The 19217-nt window shown below is 35.7% G+C and overlaps 1 protein-coding gene across 1 annotated transcript in view; it reads right to left on the bottom strand.

Annotated features, from left to right (window-relative positions):
• Positions 1-15114, bottom strand: part of hap1 (huntingtin associated protein 1) — a gene marked incomplete at its 5' end in the record, with an annotated part of 45612 nt that extends 30498 nt beyond the window's left edge. The window contains 2 exons of the mRNA XM_059328400.1: positions 12996-13184; positions 14757-15114. Of these exons, the coding sequence (XP_059184383.1) occupies positions 12996-13184; positions 14757-15114 (547 nt within the window). The remainder of the gene's footprint in view (positions 1-12995; positions 13185-14756) is intronic.
• Positions 15115-19217: the final 4103 nt, after the last annotated feature.

The raw sequence follows: 19217 nt of genomic DNA, 5'->3' as shown, positions 1-19217 counted from the left end.
GGATATATATCGTATATCGATATTCAGCCTAAATATATCGGGATATGACTTTGGGTCCATATCGCCCAGCCCTACATACAAGTTTGATAAAAACTGAGCCAAGTATCTCTGCAATCCTGTTGACAAACAGACAAACTGAGCCAAAAACATGACCTCCTTGGTGGAGGTAATTTGATCCGGTTCACTACAAAGTCATTCAAATGCTGTCAACATTGTCAAGAGCGCAGCAAGTAAGGTTGTTGACACATTACAGTGCATTACAATCATTAATATCCCTGTGGTAGACTGATATGAAATAAAGCAAATAACTACTGCTGTTTACTAAGTCAGCTGTTCTCAACCTTGGGGTCGGGACCCCAATTGGGGTCGCGAGATGATTTCTGGGGGTCGCCAAATCATTTTGGAAGTCAGCTCTGTCTCCACTGTGTTAAAGTGTTCATGTGTTAATGTGTTTTAGTCTTTTTGGTCACTTAATGTTTGTTTTTTTGTAATTTTGTGGGGGTTTTTTTATATTTCGTGTCTTTTTTTGGTCATTTTGTGTCTTTTTTTGATCATTTTGTGTCTTTTTTTGATCATTTTGTGGTCAATTTGTGTCTTTTTTGGTCATTTAGTTTCATTCTTTTGATCATTTTGTGTGTTTTTTTTAGTAATTTTGTGTCTTTTTTGGTCATTTTGTGTCTTTTTGGTCATTTTGTGTCTTTTTTGGTCATTTTGTGTCTTTTTTTGGTCATTTTGCGTCTTTTTGTGGTCATTTTGTTTCTTTTTTGGGTGATCTGAACTGTGCATGTGAGATTCTGTTCAGTGAGTGGGGGTGGCGGACAAAATGGATGTTAAATTGGGGGTCGCGACTCAAAAAGGTTGAGAACTACTGTACTAAGTGACGTATTTGAACTTGAATGAATGAGTGCATCCTTCACCAAGTACTTAAACTGCACACTCACAGAGTCTCAGCGGCTGAAACACCTAATAGATCTATTTCCTCCTGACCCGGCTGCCACGCCGCAGATCTGATCAAGGAAAGACATGTTGCTATGCCAGCGAGAGGTTTTAGTGTTCGGGCCGAGCTAAATCCAGGCAGCTATCCTGCACCGATAGCCTAATGCTGTATACTTATGACGCGTGTTGTTGTGGGGATCAGACAGGCATGGATGAGCCCCAAGTATCAGATTCACATTGATCCTCTTCTGATCTTTATTGTTGTGAGGGGGGAAACTTGACAAGATTGGCAGAGGATAAAAATTTGCCTCACAGAACATCCTACTGATAATCTGTCTGGACATGATGTATTTTTAGAGCAGTTAAAGAGTTAATATTCTTTTCTTTTTTTTTTTATCTTTTCTTTTCTCTTTGTTTTTACATAATTTCATATACTATAAAATGACCAAAAAATGAAACAAAATGACCAAAAAAGAAACAAATTGACCACAAAATGATCAAAAAAAGACACAAAATGACAAACAAAAAAACCCACAAAATGACCAAAAAAAGACAAAAAATGACCAAAAAAAGACACAAAATGACCAGAAAAAGACACAAAATGACCAAAAAATGAAACAAAATGACCAAAAGAAACAAATTGACCACAAAATGATCAAAAAAAAGACATTAAATGACCAAAAACACTATAACACAGTGGAGACAGAGCTGACTTCCAAAATGATTTGGCGACCCCCAGAAATCATCTCGCGACCCAATTGGGGTCCCGACCCCAAGGAAAATATAGAAAAATACTATATAGTATCAATTTCTTTAAATGAGATTAGAATTTAAAGTAATAAAATAAATATTTCACCTGATATTAATATATTATTAATGTGGGTTTATTAAGGATGTTTAACCCATCATTTTAGGACTGTCAATATTTTTTTATTTTATCCAATGAGACTTGAAGTTTATTATTGTGCTTGTGGTAATCTACATTTGAATGTCATTATAGTTATGTTTTAGAAGATAAAACTAATGTTAATTGCAAAATGAATGTCATTGAAAATAATGCTAATGTCATTGAAAGGCCTTGAAAATCTACCATTGCTTTTTTTGTTTTGTTTGATGTGCTTAGTTAATATTCTTAAAAGGTATACAATCATGGAAAACATTATTAGACCACCCTTCTTTTCTTCAACTTCTTGTTCTTTTTAATGCCTGGTACAACTTAAGCTACATTTGTTTGGACAAATATAATGATAACAAGATAAATAGCTCATAAGAGTTTAATTTAAGAGTTGATATCCATTATCAAGAAAACCATGGAAAATGTCTAGATATCAGCTCTTAAATTAAAAGCTTTTGAAGTATGCTTTGTTATCACTATATTTGTCCAAACAAATGTACCTTTAGTTGTACCAGGCATTAAAATGAAGAGGAAATTGAAGAAAAAATAGTCTAATTATTTTTTCCATGACTATACATATCTTACAATAGAAACTTCAATTTTGCTACAATGGAAACAGCTTTTATTAAGTAGTCCATCTACTGTTCATTCTGGGTGTTTTATACAACACAGGAAAATAAAAGGTAGAGCTAGTAATTATTTATTTTTCATATATATATATTTTACTCGTCAGACTGCCAGTTTATCATTGATATCATTGATCATTGCACTACTAACTAACTGTTTGAGGCTATAGTATAAATATAATTCAAGCTACAGAAAGCTATATCTTACACACAGTATTGTACTATATAACACTGTATTTGAATTATACACAGTAAAGTAATGAATAGGCCTGTCACGATAATTGCTATATTGACTTATCGTTCGATATATAAAAATGGACACGATAGTTTTTTCCGGACTCAATAGACCGGACTCGAGAAAAAAAAAAAAATTCCCAAGCAGCCATTCCAGCAGTTTATATGCTATTTTAATAATAAAATAATATAATATATAGTGTTTATCTCATTGCAATGTTTTGTTAACAGAGCCTGAAAGTCTCTTTTATTTGTTTTGGTTGTAGTTTGGTTATTTAAGTTTCATTAATATAGGATATCTTAATATTTCTTTTCCATATTTCAATTCCAATGTTTAATATTCTAGAGATTTAAAAATGAATTGCTGTGGTAAAGGATGTACTTATTATGCTCTAATATCGTTATAAAACTAAATTACATCAATAAAACGATACTATTGTGATAGTTTCTGGGAAAATATATCGTCCTAAAAAATGTGTTGTGGCCTTTATACTGAAATGCTTACAGTAGCTTTATTTTGGAAGCGTTTGAACAGCTTTAGCCTATTTTCAAACAGTCAATAAAAGAAAATAGCAAAGCTGTCTATTCCATTACATTATATCCATGTAATAAATATACAAATATCAATGAGATGGAAATCTGGATGAGAAACAAAGAAATGTATACATTTTTTAATTCAGTTATGATAATCGTCCACTTATAGGGATCAATTTGACCTGGACAGAAAGAATTTGGAGGATTCATAAATAAAATCTCTAATAGGTTAAAAATAGCACCTGGATGTTAAATATCTGGTTATAAAGACCTATCAGCACAATACACAGCACACGCAACAACGTATCCAACAAAAAAAAAACAATATATGTGCACAAAAATATCCAATTTATTTATCCCATTGCATAAAAGAGAAACCGGCAATTAGTTTCATTTAAGTGTCCTGTTTTTCTGGAAATGTGCCCGTGTCGCAGTATTGGTGCGGGTGCCAACCACATGCCCGTTTAGACAAAGAACGTCCATTATAGAGGAGGAATAGAGGAGATCTCCGCTCATATTAACTGCTCTGGTAAAGCAGAAGTGCCAGCTCCTTTTTTAATCCGAGATGTACAACCACTAAAAGCAGATACAGCTGGGAAAAAAACAGTAACATGATAAAATTGTGCAAATCCAAAGTCCTTTCACTCCAGGCTCGACCCTCAAATGATCATATTCTTCCCACATTTTAACTGACATGCATCAAGAGTCCAACAAAGCACAGACAGCTGACAATACTGGAGGGAAACTAGGGCAGCAGCACAGTCAGTGTACCTGAACTCTTTGTTCTTTTGAATTACACGCATTAAAGTAGAGGCCTCGGGAACATTTAACCCTCAGGAAGAGAATTCTTCAGTCTCATTTTATCAGTTTAATGATTTCAAAAAGCATGATTCCACTCCGAGATCCCCAAATCACGTCAGAGAAGAATGATTTAAGGATAAAAACTGCAGCATTACAATTCTATTCTCCAATTCTATGGCTCTGACTTCTATATATTAACAACAGTAGTGCATGAAAAAAGGCAAATTCAAATTGAACACACAAGGCTTGATTGCACTGCTGCAGGGTGCTTTGACACACACACACACACACACACACACTCACAAACAGGCTCAGTGACCTTCACCGCACTATGAGGAAACTGAATATATTTACAAAACTTAGAGCACTTTCATGTTGAACTAACAAAGTATTATGACAACAATTGCAAAAAAAAAAAAAAAGCATTTTGTTCAATGCACTGCTTATGATATGCGTGATTCACCTTCGATGACATCACTGCACCCTGCGGTGCAAGCAGTGCACTATAAAGTATTAAAGCACTTAGATAACAAGAGCTTTGACGCAATGTACAGCAGAACACACCAGACAGCAAAACTGACTTGCAGGGCAGAATAATGATTAACCTTCACACTTTATATTTCACACTTTACATCTACATTTTTTAAAGTAAGAGTTAGTGGATCACTAAACAATCTCCTCTGCTTTATCTCACCTTGTGTCACCTCCCGGCAAAGGTTTTCCTTGTTCTTGTTGTTGTTATTGTTATTATTGTTATTGCTGTTGAGGCATATCTTCTCCTCCTCCACTACTTCATCCACAACACTGCAAGTACTCTTCTCCTCCTCCTCCTCAGATGCAGAGGAGCTCCACACCTCCATAGTGACCGGGGAAAAATTGCCCTCCGCCTCTCCGTCCATCGGTTAAATCCCCTTCCTCTTCTTCTTCTTCTTCTTCTTCTTCTTCTTCTTCTTCTTCTACTGTGTGTGTGCTGTCTCTGGCATCATTCTGCTGCAGGCCTGTGTGTGTTTGGGGAAATCACCATCCACTAGCCTACGTGTGTGAGTGTGTGTTTACACCTGTGTGTTCCTCTGTGTAAGAGAATCTGAGCTGCTTGGAGTTAATATATAATCCCTCAGACTGTACGGGCCATCTGTCGTCATGCCTGCCTCCGTTCACCTGGCCACGTTGGACTACCGGGTATGAAAGAGGAGGAGGAAGAGGAGGAGGGGTGGAGGAGGAAGAAAAATCCAAACCTCAAGCAATAATAGTCCAAACTGATCCCACAGACTTCGTCCAAGCACAAAAAGATCAATATAATTAGTTGTAATTGATAGAAATAATTCAGCATGGGGATGCTGCTGCAGTCTGAAAGGATGCTGCATTAAACCCCCCACCCCCGTGGAGCTGAGGGAGATGGTAGGGTCCGCCCCCGCCAATGGCTGCTCTTGTTCTGTGCTCATACGTAACAGCAGATAAAGAGAGGGCTCTGCGTAATACTGGTGCAGACAGAGACACACCCACTTTACAGGGTCTGATGGAGGCAAGGGAGTCAATGCAGTCTGGGATTTTATGAGATTACTGAGAGAAAATATGTCATTTTTTATTCTATCTATTCCTATATATTTCTCCCTGTAATTAAATAATGATTCCTTTTGTGTAAATCTTAAACATTTAGTTGACTTTATAAACATCAATAATAAACAATTAAATTCATGCTATTTTAAAAAAGTTAAACATGGTTTTATATCTTCAAGAAAATATTTTCCACCTACACTCAAAAAAAGTATTCAAGCCCTTCTTAGATGTGACTCATTAATGTATTGTTTGTCTAATGAAAATATATAAATTAAAATCAAATCAAAAGTAGTTTAAGAAGTGTAACCTAAAATGTATTAATTGACTCCCCTGTCCTTCCCTTCAACCCAAAAAGAATGAGTTTCAGTTTTCCAATTCTATGTTTTTAGGTTGAATGAACACAGTTTCTTTATTTTAGCTCTCCTCGACATAAATGAGTTGAGGTAACTCAATTTAAATACAATACATACATGTTTTTAATTTGAGTTCGACCAAATGTAAAAAAGAGAGCTACATTAACTCAAATACATTATATTGCATCGATGCACTTGTTTTGAGTTTGGGCTACATTTATTTGTTGGATGGAAATTCTGCCCACAATTTAATTGAGTTCATCCAATGAGTAATTTTTTTGAGTGTAGATTTTTAGGCCAACTACAAATATAGTTTTTCTTGAATCAGTTTTATTTCAATTCCAATCAAGATCCACAAAAGAAACTGATTTTCCAGTGAACTTCATTGTGCTGCAATGATCCACAGTCATTCTACATTCGGTCATTATATTCTCTGCCCTTGCAGATGCTACCCTAGACACAGCAGTTTTTCTTACAATCAAATATTAACCTCCTCATTAATTTTTCACCCACAAACTGACTCTTTCCAGGTCGAATGCAGCACGCGAGAGACAGCAGAGACAGCTTTGGGCATCTATGATTCCCCATCCTGTGCTCCGTCTTTGCAAGAATGTATTTCTTGCAGAATAAAATCTATGAGGTCAGCTTTGAGGCCGTCTACAGCAGTGGTTCTCAACCTTGGGGTCGGGACCCCAATTGGGTCGCGAGATGATTTCTGGGGGTCGCCAAATCATTTTGGAAGTCATCTCTGTCTCCACTGTGTTATAGTGTTTTTGGTCACTTAATGTCTCTTTTTGGTCATTTTGTGGGTTTTTTGTTTGTCATTTTGTGTCTTTTTTGGTCATTCTGTGTCTTTGTTTGATCATTTTGTGGTCAATTTGTTTCTTTTTTGGTCATTTTGTTTCATTTTTTGGTCATTTTGTGTCTTTTCTGGTCATTTTGTGTCTTTTTCTGGTCATTTTCTGTCTTTTTTTTGTCATTTTTTGTCTTTTTTTGATCATTATGTGTCTTTTTTTGATCATTTTGTGTCTTTGTTTGATCATTTTGTGGACAATTTGTGTCTTTTTTGGTCATTTTGTTTCCTTTTTTTGGTCATTTTCTGTCTTTTCTGGTCATTTTCTGTCTTTTTTGGTCATTTTGTTTCCTTTTTGGTTGATCTGAACTGTGCGTGTGAGATTGTGTTCAGTGAGCGGGGGTCGCAGACAACATGCATGTTAAATTGGGGGTCGCGATTCAAAAAGGTTGAGAACCACTGGTCTACAGGAAAGGTTGAACCAGATAAAAGGCCAGTGCAATAACAAAATAACTTGGAACACAAGTTAAAGGAAGTAAAGTCTTATGGACTTTGCCCACAATTACAAGGAAATATCTTTCCGTCACCTCCCAGTAATAAAACCAATCCATCACTCTGCTGAGATTTAACCTTCTCTAGACATCAGATCACCGAGATGAAACTTATATTAACTAAATTAACTATTAACATGTTTACTAAGGGGAAGGTTTGTTACAAAGCATAGGCAAGTACACACTGCAAAAAAGCCAACTTGTATTTTTTGGCCTAAAACAGTGATTTAAGTTGGTAAAACTTGGAAATATAAATTACTGACATTTAGGCTAATAATGTAAGTTAGCACAACAAAGGAAGCCAGTTGTCTGCTCAAAAACAAGTTGGTGAGTTGTTGTTACTTATATCTTTAAGTTGGGGTTCACAACAAGGGACAATAGTTCTGATAACTCTTATTTCTTTGTTGGGAAATTCGGTCATTAGCGAAAGCTAGCGGCTAACTGATGCTAGCGGCTAACTGATGCTAGCGGCGCTGCTTGTTACAGCTACAAGAGTAGCCATTAGCGTATCAATGCTAACTCAAAATTGTGGTCACAACATTAGCTGACATTTCATAGCGGCATTACAATCGTGCCAGAGAAATTCAGAGTTGAGCAAACTCAAAAAACAAACCTTAAAATATTTAGTTTAATTGTCCAACTTAAAATTTTATCGAAGTTTGTTTCCTTGAAATTTTCAGTTCACCCAACTTTTCTTTTTTTGCAGTGCAGCTGAAAAAAAATCTTGATAAGAATGAACTCAACCCACTACTGTAAGTCAATGTGAGGCTATTAGAAGCACCATATCACCAAGTACAAGTCTCTGCACACTGAGAGCTGATATCACTGGTCAATATTTATATTTGACTGAGGAAACACCCTGAAAGGTCTGTTGCCACAGGGTTTTATCCACAGCAAAATACAGCTCTGCACAACAATCACTTAGTGCTCGTATTTCTGATGTGAAATATAAACAATCATTATTTATTAAAGAGCCACCATGCTCCATCTGCAGTCTGCCAATTCACCAGTACAAGAGAAACACATGCAGCAGACAATGTTAATAAGTGAACCAGACAAGTGAACTCCCACTGCTGCACTGCACGTCTCAGCTGATTCCTGGGTACTTCCCCTGTACTCCCTGTTGTGGATGAGTGGTTTTGCCTTTTTCACTCTTATTATTTTAGCTGTGACTTTGCTCAAATGCTTCCTTGTATTACTGGTTGTGTTATTCAGTTAAAGGTGATTTGAGATTTATTCACTACTAATTAGGTTTTAAAAGCATGTGTATTTAAAAAAAAAAAAAAAAAAAAAAAAAAAAAATGTATATATATATATATATATATAAATATATATAAATAAAAAAATAATTTAAAAAAAATATATATATATAAATAAAAATAATAATAAAAAAATATATATATGTATAAAAATAAAAAAAATAAAAATAATAGAAAAAAAATAAAATAAATACATATATATATATATATAATATCAAATAACTTTGTATGTTTTATTTAATTAATTTATTTGATTTTTATTAATTTATTTATATTTCAAATTGTATTTATTCATTTGTATTGTTTATTTTTTTGCGATTTACATTGTTTAATTATTTATTTATTTTGGTCCTGTCAGTATTATTAATATTTTAAATATTATTTTCATTACTGCCATATGTTCTTCATGTTTTAAGTGTTGGATGTTGGATGTATTTTTTGTATAACAAAAAATAATTTAAAAAATAAAAAAACTAAATAATCATAATTTTTTGCAGTCAACCTGTTTTTCAAATAGACAAATTAGCCTGTGTGCAACTACTGAAAGTTGGGAAAGAGTTGTGAATCCAAAGTGACAGCAAAGCAATAAAAAATAGCAAATGCTACAGGAGGGGCATCTTAAACCTGTGTTATTAGAATTATTAGAACTATTTATAAAACAGGTGCCCTTTTACACACCCAGCAGACTCGGAGGATTAGCATCCATTTGGAGTCGTCTCCAGCAGCTTCTGAGGGAAATATCCTGCTCTTCAGCTGCTGAACGCTCCACTGTTAGCAGCTAACGGCTTTGTCCGTCTGCAGCCTGGTGTTGGACAGGTAGCAAACTGGATTTATCTGAGCCTTTCCACTAAAAACAGCTGCTTGCTGTGATCAGAAACAAGGCTGATGAGAGCGATGAGACTGATTTAAAACAGGAAAGTTGTGGGCTGTAAAACCAGAACAATCAACCTAAAAGTGTTGGAAAAACGTCATAGTGCTGCAGGGACTGTCGGGGTCAGTGGTAGGACACGGTGCAAGACTGGAATAACCACACAGACAGATGGTGCAGAGAAGGAAGCAGTGATGTAGAGTAAAGAACACTAAAAACACCAGATGCCACCTGCCAAAAAGAGTCAAAACAATGCAGCAAGGTACAGCATGGCCCAGCATGGCCCAGGTTAGTCTGTCCTGCTGCTGATAGGAACATGAGGCTTGGCACCAGCCGTTTAAGGCATGTCTAGCATTATGAGGACGCAGACTTACAATCTTGTGAAATCCTATCACCATAAATACAAGGTCATCAGGAGTAAAAAGCTCAGATCAGCAAATCCTCCCTGAGAAACTGTTAAAATACACCTGTATAGTTGCCCTTAGTAGTAGATTTTATGTTGATTTTATGATTTTTTGTTTTTTATTGTATTCATGCATATTTTATTTTGTATGTACATTTTACATTTTATTTTATTTATTTTTATCCCATTTTTAATTTATTTAATCTTATTGCATCTTACTGTTCTATTGTTTACTACATCTCTTTGTATTGTGTTGTGTATTTATTGTTTGTGCAGCACTTTGGAAACCTTGTGTTTGCTAAAATTGTGCTATATAAATAAAGGGGATTGGATTGGATTGGATAGAAAGCACAGTAAACAAAATGTACTGTAGATTATCAAGTTAACATGGGTGAGTACAAGTTTCCACTGCTGCAGGGCTTTCCTGACCTTTTCACATATCATTGCAAAGTAAACATGGCGGATATTTGCACATTCACACTGTGCTGCATGTTACTGCTGATTTATTGGGTGTGGATCATAGACTGTATAGAATAGTGGCTATGCACAATCTTCCTTCCACATGCCATCACACTGTACAATAACAAATAATAGTCTGGTTCATTACATACTGTCTATGCACTTTATGTGTTATTTATGCACACTGTTCATTGCACCTTATTTGTTTCATAGCACCAACATTTTTATACTGTATATTCATATTTATTCTGCACTGGAATTCTATTCTACTCCTTAACCCATTGAAGCCTGGAAAGCGCATACGTAGTTTTGTAGAATTTGTATAAACTCTCAAATACTTTTCATTTCATTTCGAAAAAAAAAATCTATTATTTAGTAGAAGCGTTGACACTTCTGTTGAATTTCCAGAAAAACTTCAGGTTTTAGGGCCTTATTTTACAATCGCCCAGAGGTTTTACAGGAAGTTTTTACAGGCGTTTTAGGTAGGCTTCAATAGGTTAATACATACTCCTTCTTTTTATTTTATTGCTTGAAGTATGCCTAGGTTGGTCTATCTATCTATCTATCTATCTATCTATCTATCTATCTATCTATCTATCTATCTATCTATCTATCTATCTATCTATCTATCTATCTATCTATCTATCTATCTATCTATCTATCTATCTATCTATCTATCTATCTATCTATCTATCTATCTATCTATCTATCTATCTATCTATCTATCTATCTATCTATCTATCTATCTAATCTCCCATCACCCCACAAGTCTAGAAAACCTATGCAACTAATCACAAACCCTTCCTGGGCTGCTGCTGCAGTGTCTGACTTGCCAACTATGGCATCATGATGTCTGCAGCGCTCCAGTGGAAACTGCTTAGGAAGCCAAGTGACGGCAGGTTAATTGGCTTGGTGACATTTGACATCTGTGGCTCAAAAATGTAGCAGTGTGTGTGGAGATTAGGCCTCACACACTCAGGTCAACCACAAATACACATATGTTTTTAGTCACTATGTGAGAACAAAGGAAAAGTATTGCTATCCTACTAATATACTATGGTTGACTAATAAGAAAATAAGTAAATAAATAATTATAATAATAATAATATATATTCATTTGACATTAAGTGGCTATATATAGAGATACAATTTCTTATTTTGAAGTGTTGAGTACCAGGGGAGAGGCCTAGATAAGTATTTTATACTTCAGCCTACTCCCTTTTTTTTCGAACCAAAATGATATAAGGAAATGCATATTGAATATTAAGTTAACTGGTTCTTATTTCTATCTTATTACTTAGACGGGGCAGATGCATGTATATGTATAGGGCTTTATATACTGTATGTGTGTAAATGTTTATATATTTATGTACATCTGTTTAATGGTGTCTATGTGAGTATGTGTATGAATATGTATATGCATCTAGCCTACGCTGTTGTAGTTTATGTTGTTTATTTTTTTTCGGTTCGAAAAGAAGAATTAATAAAATGAAAAAAAAAAAAAAAAGGAAGCGAAGAAATGAACCAGAGACTATTTTCTATATCAATTTCTTGATTCATAGAGGGCAGAAACACTTGATTGGGGCATCCCTATATTTTCAACTTCCAAAATTAGCCCATATTTCACACAACTGGCAAAACCGTCTTTAACATAAATACAGCCTCTCATTTTTGATCAAATTTGAATTTGTTAAATTATCTGCCCACTACCAAGCTGCTGTGGTCCACTTCTTGGCCATCCATCAAAGGTAACTTTGAAATTTTAACTTCAATTCATAAGACTGAACTTGTGAAATGAAAGCTTAAAAAGGACCACAAATATGGCAAATAATAAACTAATATATGTATGAAAGCATTGCAAGCCCTAAAATGATGTCTAAATATTTTGTGTTACACGTCAAAACACTTTCACACAACACATCCAGTACCACACACAGTTCAAGATGTAATTTGGGGTATATGAAGAGGGGCTGTGATCTAGAAACAGCAGTCAGGGGGCGAGTGCTTCTGATGTCGCCGAGGGGAGGAGGGGCCAACTTTGAATGTTGCGTTTCCAAACAGTAAGCTACAATTCCTGCATAGTGTGCCTTTAAGGCAGACCTGGGCTTTAGGCGGAGGTTACCCAGAAATTAGAAATCAATACAACCGCAGTGCTTTTATTTTGAAGGCGATTTACGTATATCTGAGTTGCACTTCAGCAAACAAGCACTTTTACTATAGTTAAGACAACAAATATAGCCACTAATATATATGACAGAAGAAAATAAACTTTACCAAACCTTGTGTCCTGTCAGTCAGCCACTATAGAAGCCTTTTGATACTTTATATTAACTTTATATGAATTACGAAGCACTCGTTATTATTTACCGTTCTTTTTTCATTTAACCGTTTCACTTTCACCACACGTTTCACACTGGACGGCACCTTTTCAAAATAAAAGCATCAAAACATTTTAAAACACCATAGACTGTATAAAACACCTTGAAAATTTAGAAAAATGGGGGGAAAAAGCTATATAATACAAAAACACTAATAGGAACCTTGCTAAAGGTCATTTACAGTTGTGTTTAAAATAAATAGAAAATGTATTATTTAGTAGGTGTTGAATTTCCAGAAAAACTTCAGGTTTTAGGGGGTCATTTGAAAATCGCCCATAGGTTTTCCAGGCATTTTTTTCCAGGCGCTTTAGGCCTTAATGGGTTAAGGGTAAAAACAGAAATACTCACAGAAGTACTTGAGCGTTTCTTCAATCTGCTCGTGTGTGAGGCCCAGAACGACCGTTGGCGGCAGCAGAGGGATGTGAAGCCAGTCGTCATTGTCGTATCCAAACACGCTGTCTGCTCGGAGGGTGTAGTTGGGCTGAGGCTCTGATAAAAGGCTCACAATCTCCAACTCTGGCAGGTCTGAACAAAGGTCTGAGTGGGCAGTGATGGTTTGTGCATGTGTGCATGGGTATAAGGAGTGGTGAGTGTGGTGGGTTTTATGTATGAGGAGAGGAAAAACAGACAGAAGAAAAGAGAAACTTTAAAAACTGCACATTATGCTGACATGTCACCTAGAATGGCACACTGCCCTCTAGTGGTAGATCTACCAACCTGCACGGTTTCAATATGGCCCTGAAAGAATATCACGATATTTCAGGCTCATTTTGCGATAACGATATTCTTGACGATATTACCAAATACTTAAAAATATATAGAAAATATGATTTTTTTGTTTTATTGTTATTGCAGTGCAAAAAAGGGCCTTTCCAGGTAAATGGGAAGCATAATAATGGATTTGTGGATGTAGCCGTTCCTTTACGCACATCCTCCCAAAGCTTCCGTCAAACAATCAATCACTGTTATCTGTCTTTGATTTTTTTCGGCCATATTGCTTTCACCAGACTTCTATAAAAAGAGCTGATCTGCTCTGAGTGAAGCAGAAAGAAGCATCACACTTGTTGGATTTTGTTGTGCACATATTTTATCCATTCTTCACAGGTAACTTGTAACTTCTTCCATTCATCCTTACACAGAATTACACTACCGGTCAAAAGTTTTAGAACACCCCAATTTTTCCAGTTTTTTATTGAAATTCAAGCAGTTCAAGTCAAATGAACAGCTTGAAAGGGTCCAAAGGTAAGTGGTGAACTGCCAGAGGTAAATAAAAAAAGGTAAGCTTAACCAAAACTGAAAAATAATGTACATTTCAGAATTATACAAGTAGGCCTTTTTCAGGGAACAAGAAATGGGTTAACAACTTAACTCTATGGAGTCTTGGGCTATTTTGTCCATTTTTGAATTCTTTTCATGTCTTTGTAAGTCATTTTGTGTCTTTTTTTGGTCATTTTGTGTCTTTTTTTAGTCATTTTGTGTCTTTTTTTAGTCATTTTGTGTCTTTTTTTGGTCATTTTGTGTCTTTTTTTTGTCATTTTGTGTCTTTTTTTAGTCATTTTGTGTCTTTTTTTGGTCATTTTGTGTCTTTTTTTTGTCATTTTGTGTCTTTTTTTAGTCATTTTGTGTCTTTTTTTGGTTATTTTGTGTCTTTTTTTGGACATTTTGTGTCTTTTTTTAGTCATTTTGTGTCTTTTGGTGTCTTTTTTTGGTCATTTTGTGTCTTTTTTTAGTCCTTTAGTCCAACATAAAATGTGATTTTGAATCTTTTTTTACTTTCAAAACACTATCATGCTCAATAAAGAATTTTAAATGTTGCAAATGTGCATTAATTTCAGAGTACACTGAGACATTAAACTGCATAATTTTCAATTAAATTCTGGAAAAGTTGGTGTGTTCTAAAACTTTTGACCAGTAGTGTATATGAAAGGGTTTATTTGTTCAATGTTGGCCCGCGATTTTATTCAAGTTTTAAATTTTGGCCCATTGCGTATTTGAGTTTGACACCCCTGATCTAGATAATGCACTCATTCTTTTATTATTATTATTATATTTTTAAAAATATATAGGTTCATAAATTAATATAAAAGATATTACCGCTTGATGACTCACCTGTTAAAGTTGACACATCGTGGCAGAGTCGCTGTCCCGGGTCCCTGAGGTCCCTGAGGACCCTGAGGTCCTCTGGTGAATCAAGATGAAGAGGCTGGGGGTCCAGGTCCAGGGCCCCCGGCACCTCCCCCCGCCCCTCATGGAGGGAGAAGGCTGACTGGGAGTCCAGGTGGGCCTGTGGGGGCCAGGAGGGAGGAGAAAGAGGAGCAGGAGGAGAAGAGGAGGATGGAGAGGACGCAGGGTGGGACAGCTTGGCTGGAGCTGGAGGGTTCAGGGTGAAGCAGACCCAGAGCTGGGCGTCCCGCTGAGGGCCTGACGCCCCCTGGTGGCTCAGGGAGACGAGGCAGGCGTCAGGGCATCAGGCTCTGATTGGCTGAGCAGGAATGACTGGAGAGGAAAACAGGAAAAGGAAAAGGAGAGGAAAGGAGGAAAGAGAGAGGAGACATTAGAATTTTAAAAGGTGCAGAAATGTCTTGAAATAGTGCTTCATTGACATTTTTCTAATATTTTTCCATTTATATAGCCTAGGGCTCTTAAAAAATAGCCTATGAAATAAAATAGGCCAATCTTTTTCTGAAATAAATATATTTATATGAGAAAAGAATAAAATCCTTTTTTTTAAACTATATCGATATATGCAATATGGTCTAATTCCATACCATATTTAAAAATATATCGATATATCGCCCAGCCCTAATATAGCCCTAATCCAACATACTAATAGGGTTGTCAAAAGTATCGATACTCAAAAAAGTATCGGATATTAAAACGTTGTATCCGGCTACGATACTCATTTTCAAAAGTATCGATACACCCCGTGCACAGCATACAACCTCAAAATATTGTTCTCATTGTTATTGTTTTGAGTATTTATTTGTTTTTTATTATAAATATTTAACCTGTAGTTCTGTTAATTTTTACATGTTGCATTTTTCTTGTTCATAAAAATATTGCTGTTAAATTTTGGGGTCTTTTTTTTTTATCCTTGTGGTATCGAAAATGGAATCGAGTATCGAATACTTTCCTGAGTATCGGTATCGAGTTGAAAATTTTAGTATCGTGACAACCCTACATGCTAAGCATAAAAATAAAACATGCAATATAATATATATATATATATATATATATATATATATATATATATATATATATATAAAAACAGCAACTCTGATGATGACAGTTTCCAATACATTATAATCAATATAATTAATAATAATAAGTTAGTAACTGAGACTCATTTATTTTTCAAAGGATCTGGACCCTCCCAGCATCAAACCTTTTGTTTGATCAGAGAGCTTTTCATGAGGAGCAGCGCTGGCCGGGCCTCCTGTCTGTGTTTTGGGGTCACAAAGATAGAGTTTCCTCTGCCTGAAGCTACACACAGATCAGGTTCCTAATAACTGTTACACTCCTTTTACACATACACACAGCATGAGGCAGGACATGCTTCTGGATATAGATACACACACAACTGTTCATGCTGGTAGCTGCAGCTACAGTTTGTGCGTCTTCTTCCACTGAGACAAAACAGACAAAACAACATACCAACAGGGTTCCATTTATTTTTAAATATTGCCTAATAGCATCTGCATGTGCAAAAGAAGAATGTTATAGGTTGTAAGATTTACAGTATTTGTATAATAACTGGGCACCTGGCTAAAATTAATGCAGTCAAATACCCCAGATTAAAGTAAATAAGGGTATAGTTTTAATAAGTTATTATTACCAACAACAGACAATATGAATATTTCTCCTCTAGATCAGCTATTCTCAACCTTGGGGTCGGGACCCCAATTGGGGTCACGGGATGATTTCTGGGGGTCGCCAAATCATTTTGAACACAACATTTTTGGTCATTTTGTGGGGGTTTTTGTGTTGTTGTTTTTTTTTATCATTTTGTGTCTTTTTTTTAAGTCATTTTGTGTCTTTTTTGATCATTTTGTGTCTTTAAGTCATTTTGTATTTTTTTAAAGTCATTTTGTGTCTTTTTTTGGTCATTTTGTTTCCTTTTTTGGTCATTTTGTGTCTTTTTTTTGTCATTTTGTTTCCTTTTTTGGTCATTTTGTGTCTTTTTTTGGTCATTTTGTTTCCTTTTTTGGTCATTTTGTGTCTTTTTTTTGGTCATTTTGTGACTTTTCAAACCTTGAAAATACAACATTTAAATTCAAGCATTCTCAAGGATTTCAAGCACCTGTACGAACCCTATATATAACAAGCATAATAGGACATAATGCTGTATAAATGCCAGTTATCACAATGGTAAATGGTAAATGGAGTGCACTTATATAGCTTTTATCCAAAGCGCTTTACACTACACACTACGCACATTCACTCATTCACACACACATTCATACTGGTGTTAGAGGCTACCAGGGCACACTGGTGCCACCTGCCACCACTGGGAATTAATTTACACACTGATGAACGCTAGCCTGGGTATACCCAGACTGCCTTGCGCGCTTGAATTTAATTTCGAACCTCCAGGCAGTCTGGCAACCAGGGAGGTTTCATAGCCCTGTTTTAGGGATCCAATCACAGAGCGGGGAGGGACAGCAAGACGATGACGCGTACTACTCGGCAGACGGAAGCTTGTAGTTTTGTAGTTTTCTTACGGATCCAACATGGCTGCTGCAGATGCGAAACTCTCTTTAGCTGTAGATGGTGTTTTAAATAGTTTAGAGCGAAAGTTGAAAGGCGAAAGGTCTCTCGGCGGCTCCGCTGTCCCCCGGCTCGTAGCGAGATCACCAGCCTTACGGTAGCGGGGCTATTAGCCGCTAGCGGCGCTAATCACCGGCGCTACCGTAACGGCGGTGATCTGGCTATGAGCCGGGGGACAGCGGAGCCCCCAGAGACCCCCAGCAGCTTGTTTATTGCCCATAAAATCAGTGGATGTGTGTGGCTGAATGACATGAGGGGGAATAAAGCGTGAAAATAAATAATCTTGCAGAAAGCGAGAACTGGAGAAGCAAAGCAGCAGCAACACTCTCTCACAGACACACACACAACAAACATCCATCTCTGTTGCTCTACTACGTCATCTGGTATAACTGATCTGATTGGCTAAGAGCTACCTACAGACGCTTTGATAGACATTCTAAGCGTCCAATAAACGGCTCCGGAGGATCGTAAACCACACCTCCTCTACGGAGAAATGAACGGCTGGTTTCCAGACTGAGCCACAGCCAGCCCACAATCATTTAAGTCAAAATACACAGAGGTTCAAGATTTTAAACTGCACTTTGTAGTGAACCTTACAAATTATTTTTATAAATACCCTCACGTGGTTCTAAAAAAAGCTGCATATTAATATGAGATCAATGCTCTTCTCATAAACTCAAGCCACATAATGGCGTCATGTTTTGCCCAGGCCAGTAACAAAGGACACTTGATACCTCGACCCAGTTATTGCAGTCAATAAAACATGCTGGCCAGAAGGCAAAGGGTGAGGGCCAATTAAAGCAACAGCTACCAGCCGATCCTGTCAAGTACAGGGCAGCATGTGCACATGACACACACAGCTGAAGACTGCAGCTGTGCACACATTATAACACACCCATCTGATTACACTTGGTCTATCCCCCTCCTCTGCTTTCCCAGGCAGGGTTCATCCAATCAGCTGAGTGCTCTGGTTGGTGGCCAACACTTCCCCATCAATCCTCTCCGTCTCTTATAGAGTCAGAGGAGTCACACCACCTGCACACACTTCAGCTTTATATTCACCCCATCAGTCCGACTATTAGAGTCTGTGTGATGTGAGAGAAAAGACCCCAACATTCACTTAACATGAGGGACGTAATGTTACCTTGTGAGACAGTTAATCTATTTTATTTGGAGTTTGTTTTAAAATTCAGTTTTGATTTGTTAAGTTATATTTAAGACAAGATTTTTTTTTCACAAAAAATTATATATACTATATATATATATATATATACATACTTTTTTTTCATGACTATATTTTTTTTTTTTCATGACTATATATGTATTTTTTTTCATGACTATATTTTTTTTTCATGACTATATGTATTTTTTTTTCATGACTATATTTTTTTTTTCATGACTATATTTTTTTTTTTTCATGACTATATATATTTTTTTTCATGACTATATATGTATTTTTTTTCATGACTATATTTTTTTTTTCATGACTACATTTTTTTTTCATGACTATATTTTTTTTTTCATGACTATATATATTTTTTTTTCATGACTATATATATATTTTTTCATGACTATATATATTTTTTTTTCATGACTATATTTTTTTTTTCATGACTATATATTTTTTTTTCATGACTATATATATATTTTTTCATGACTATATATATATTTTTTTCATGACTATATATATATTTTTTTCATGACTATATATATATTTTTTTCATGACTATATATATATTTTTTTCATGACTATATATATTTTTTTTTCATGACTTTATATTTATATTTTTTTTCATGACTATA

Source organism: Centropristis striata, chromosome 1 (genome assembly GCF_030273125.1).
Source record: "Centropristis striata isolate RG_2023a ecotype Rhode Island chromosome 1, C.striata_1.0, whole genome shotgun sequence".
NCBI lineage: Eukaryota > Metazoa > Chordata > Actinopteri > Perciformes > Serranidae > Centropristis > Centropristis striata.
Note: the sequence above shows the minus strand (reverse complement) of the source record. Positions and strands in the feature narration are given on the sequence as shown.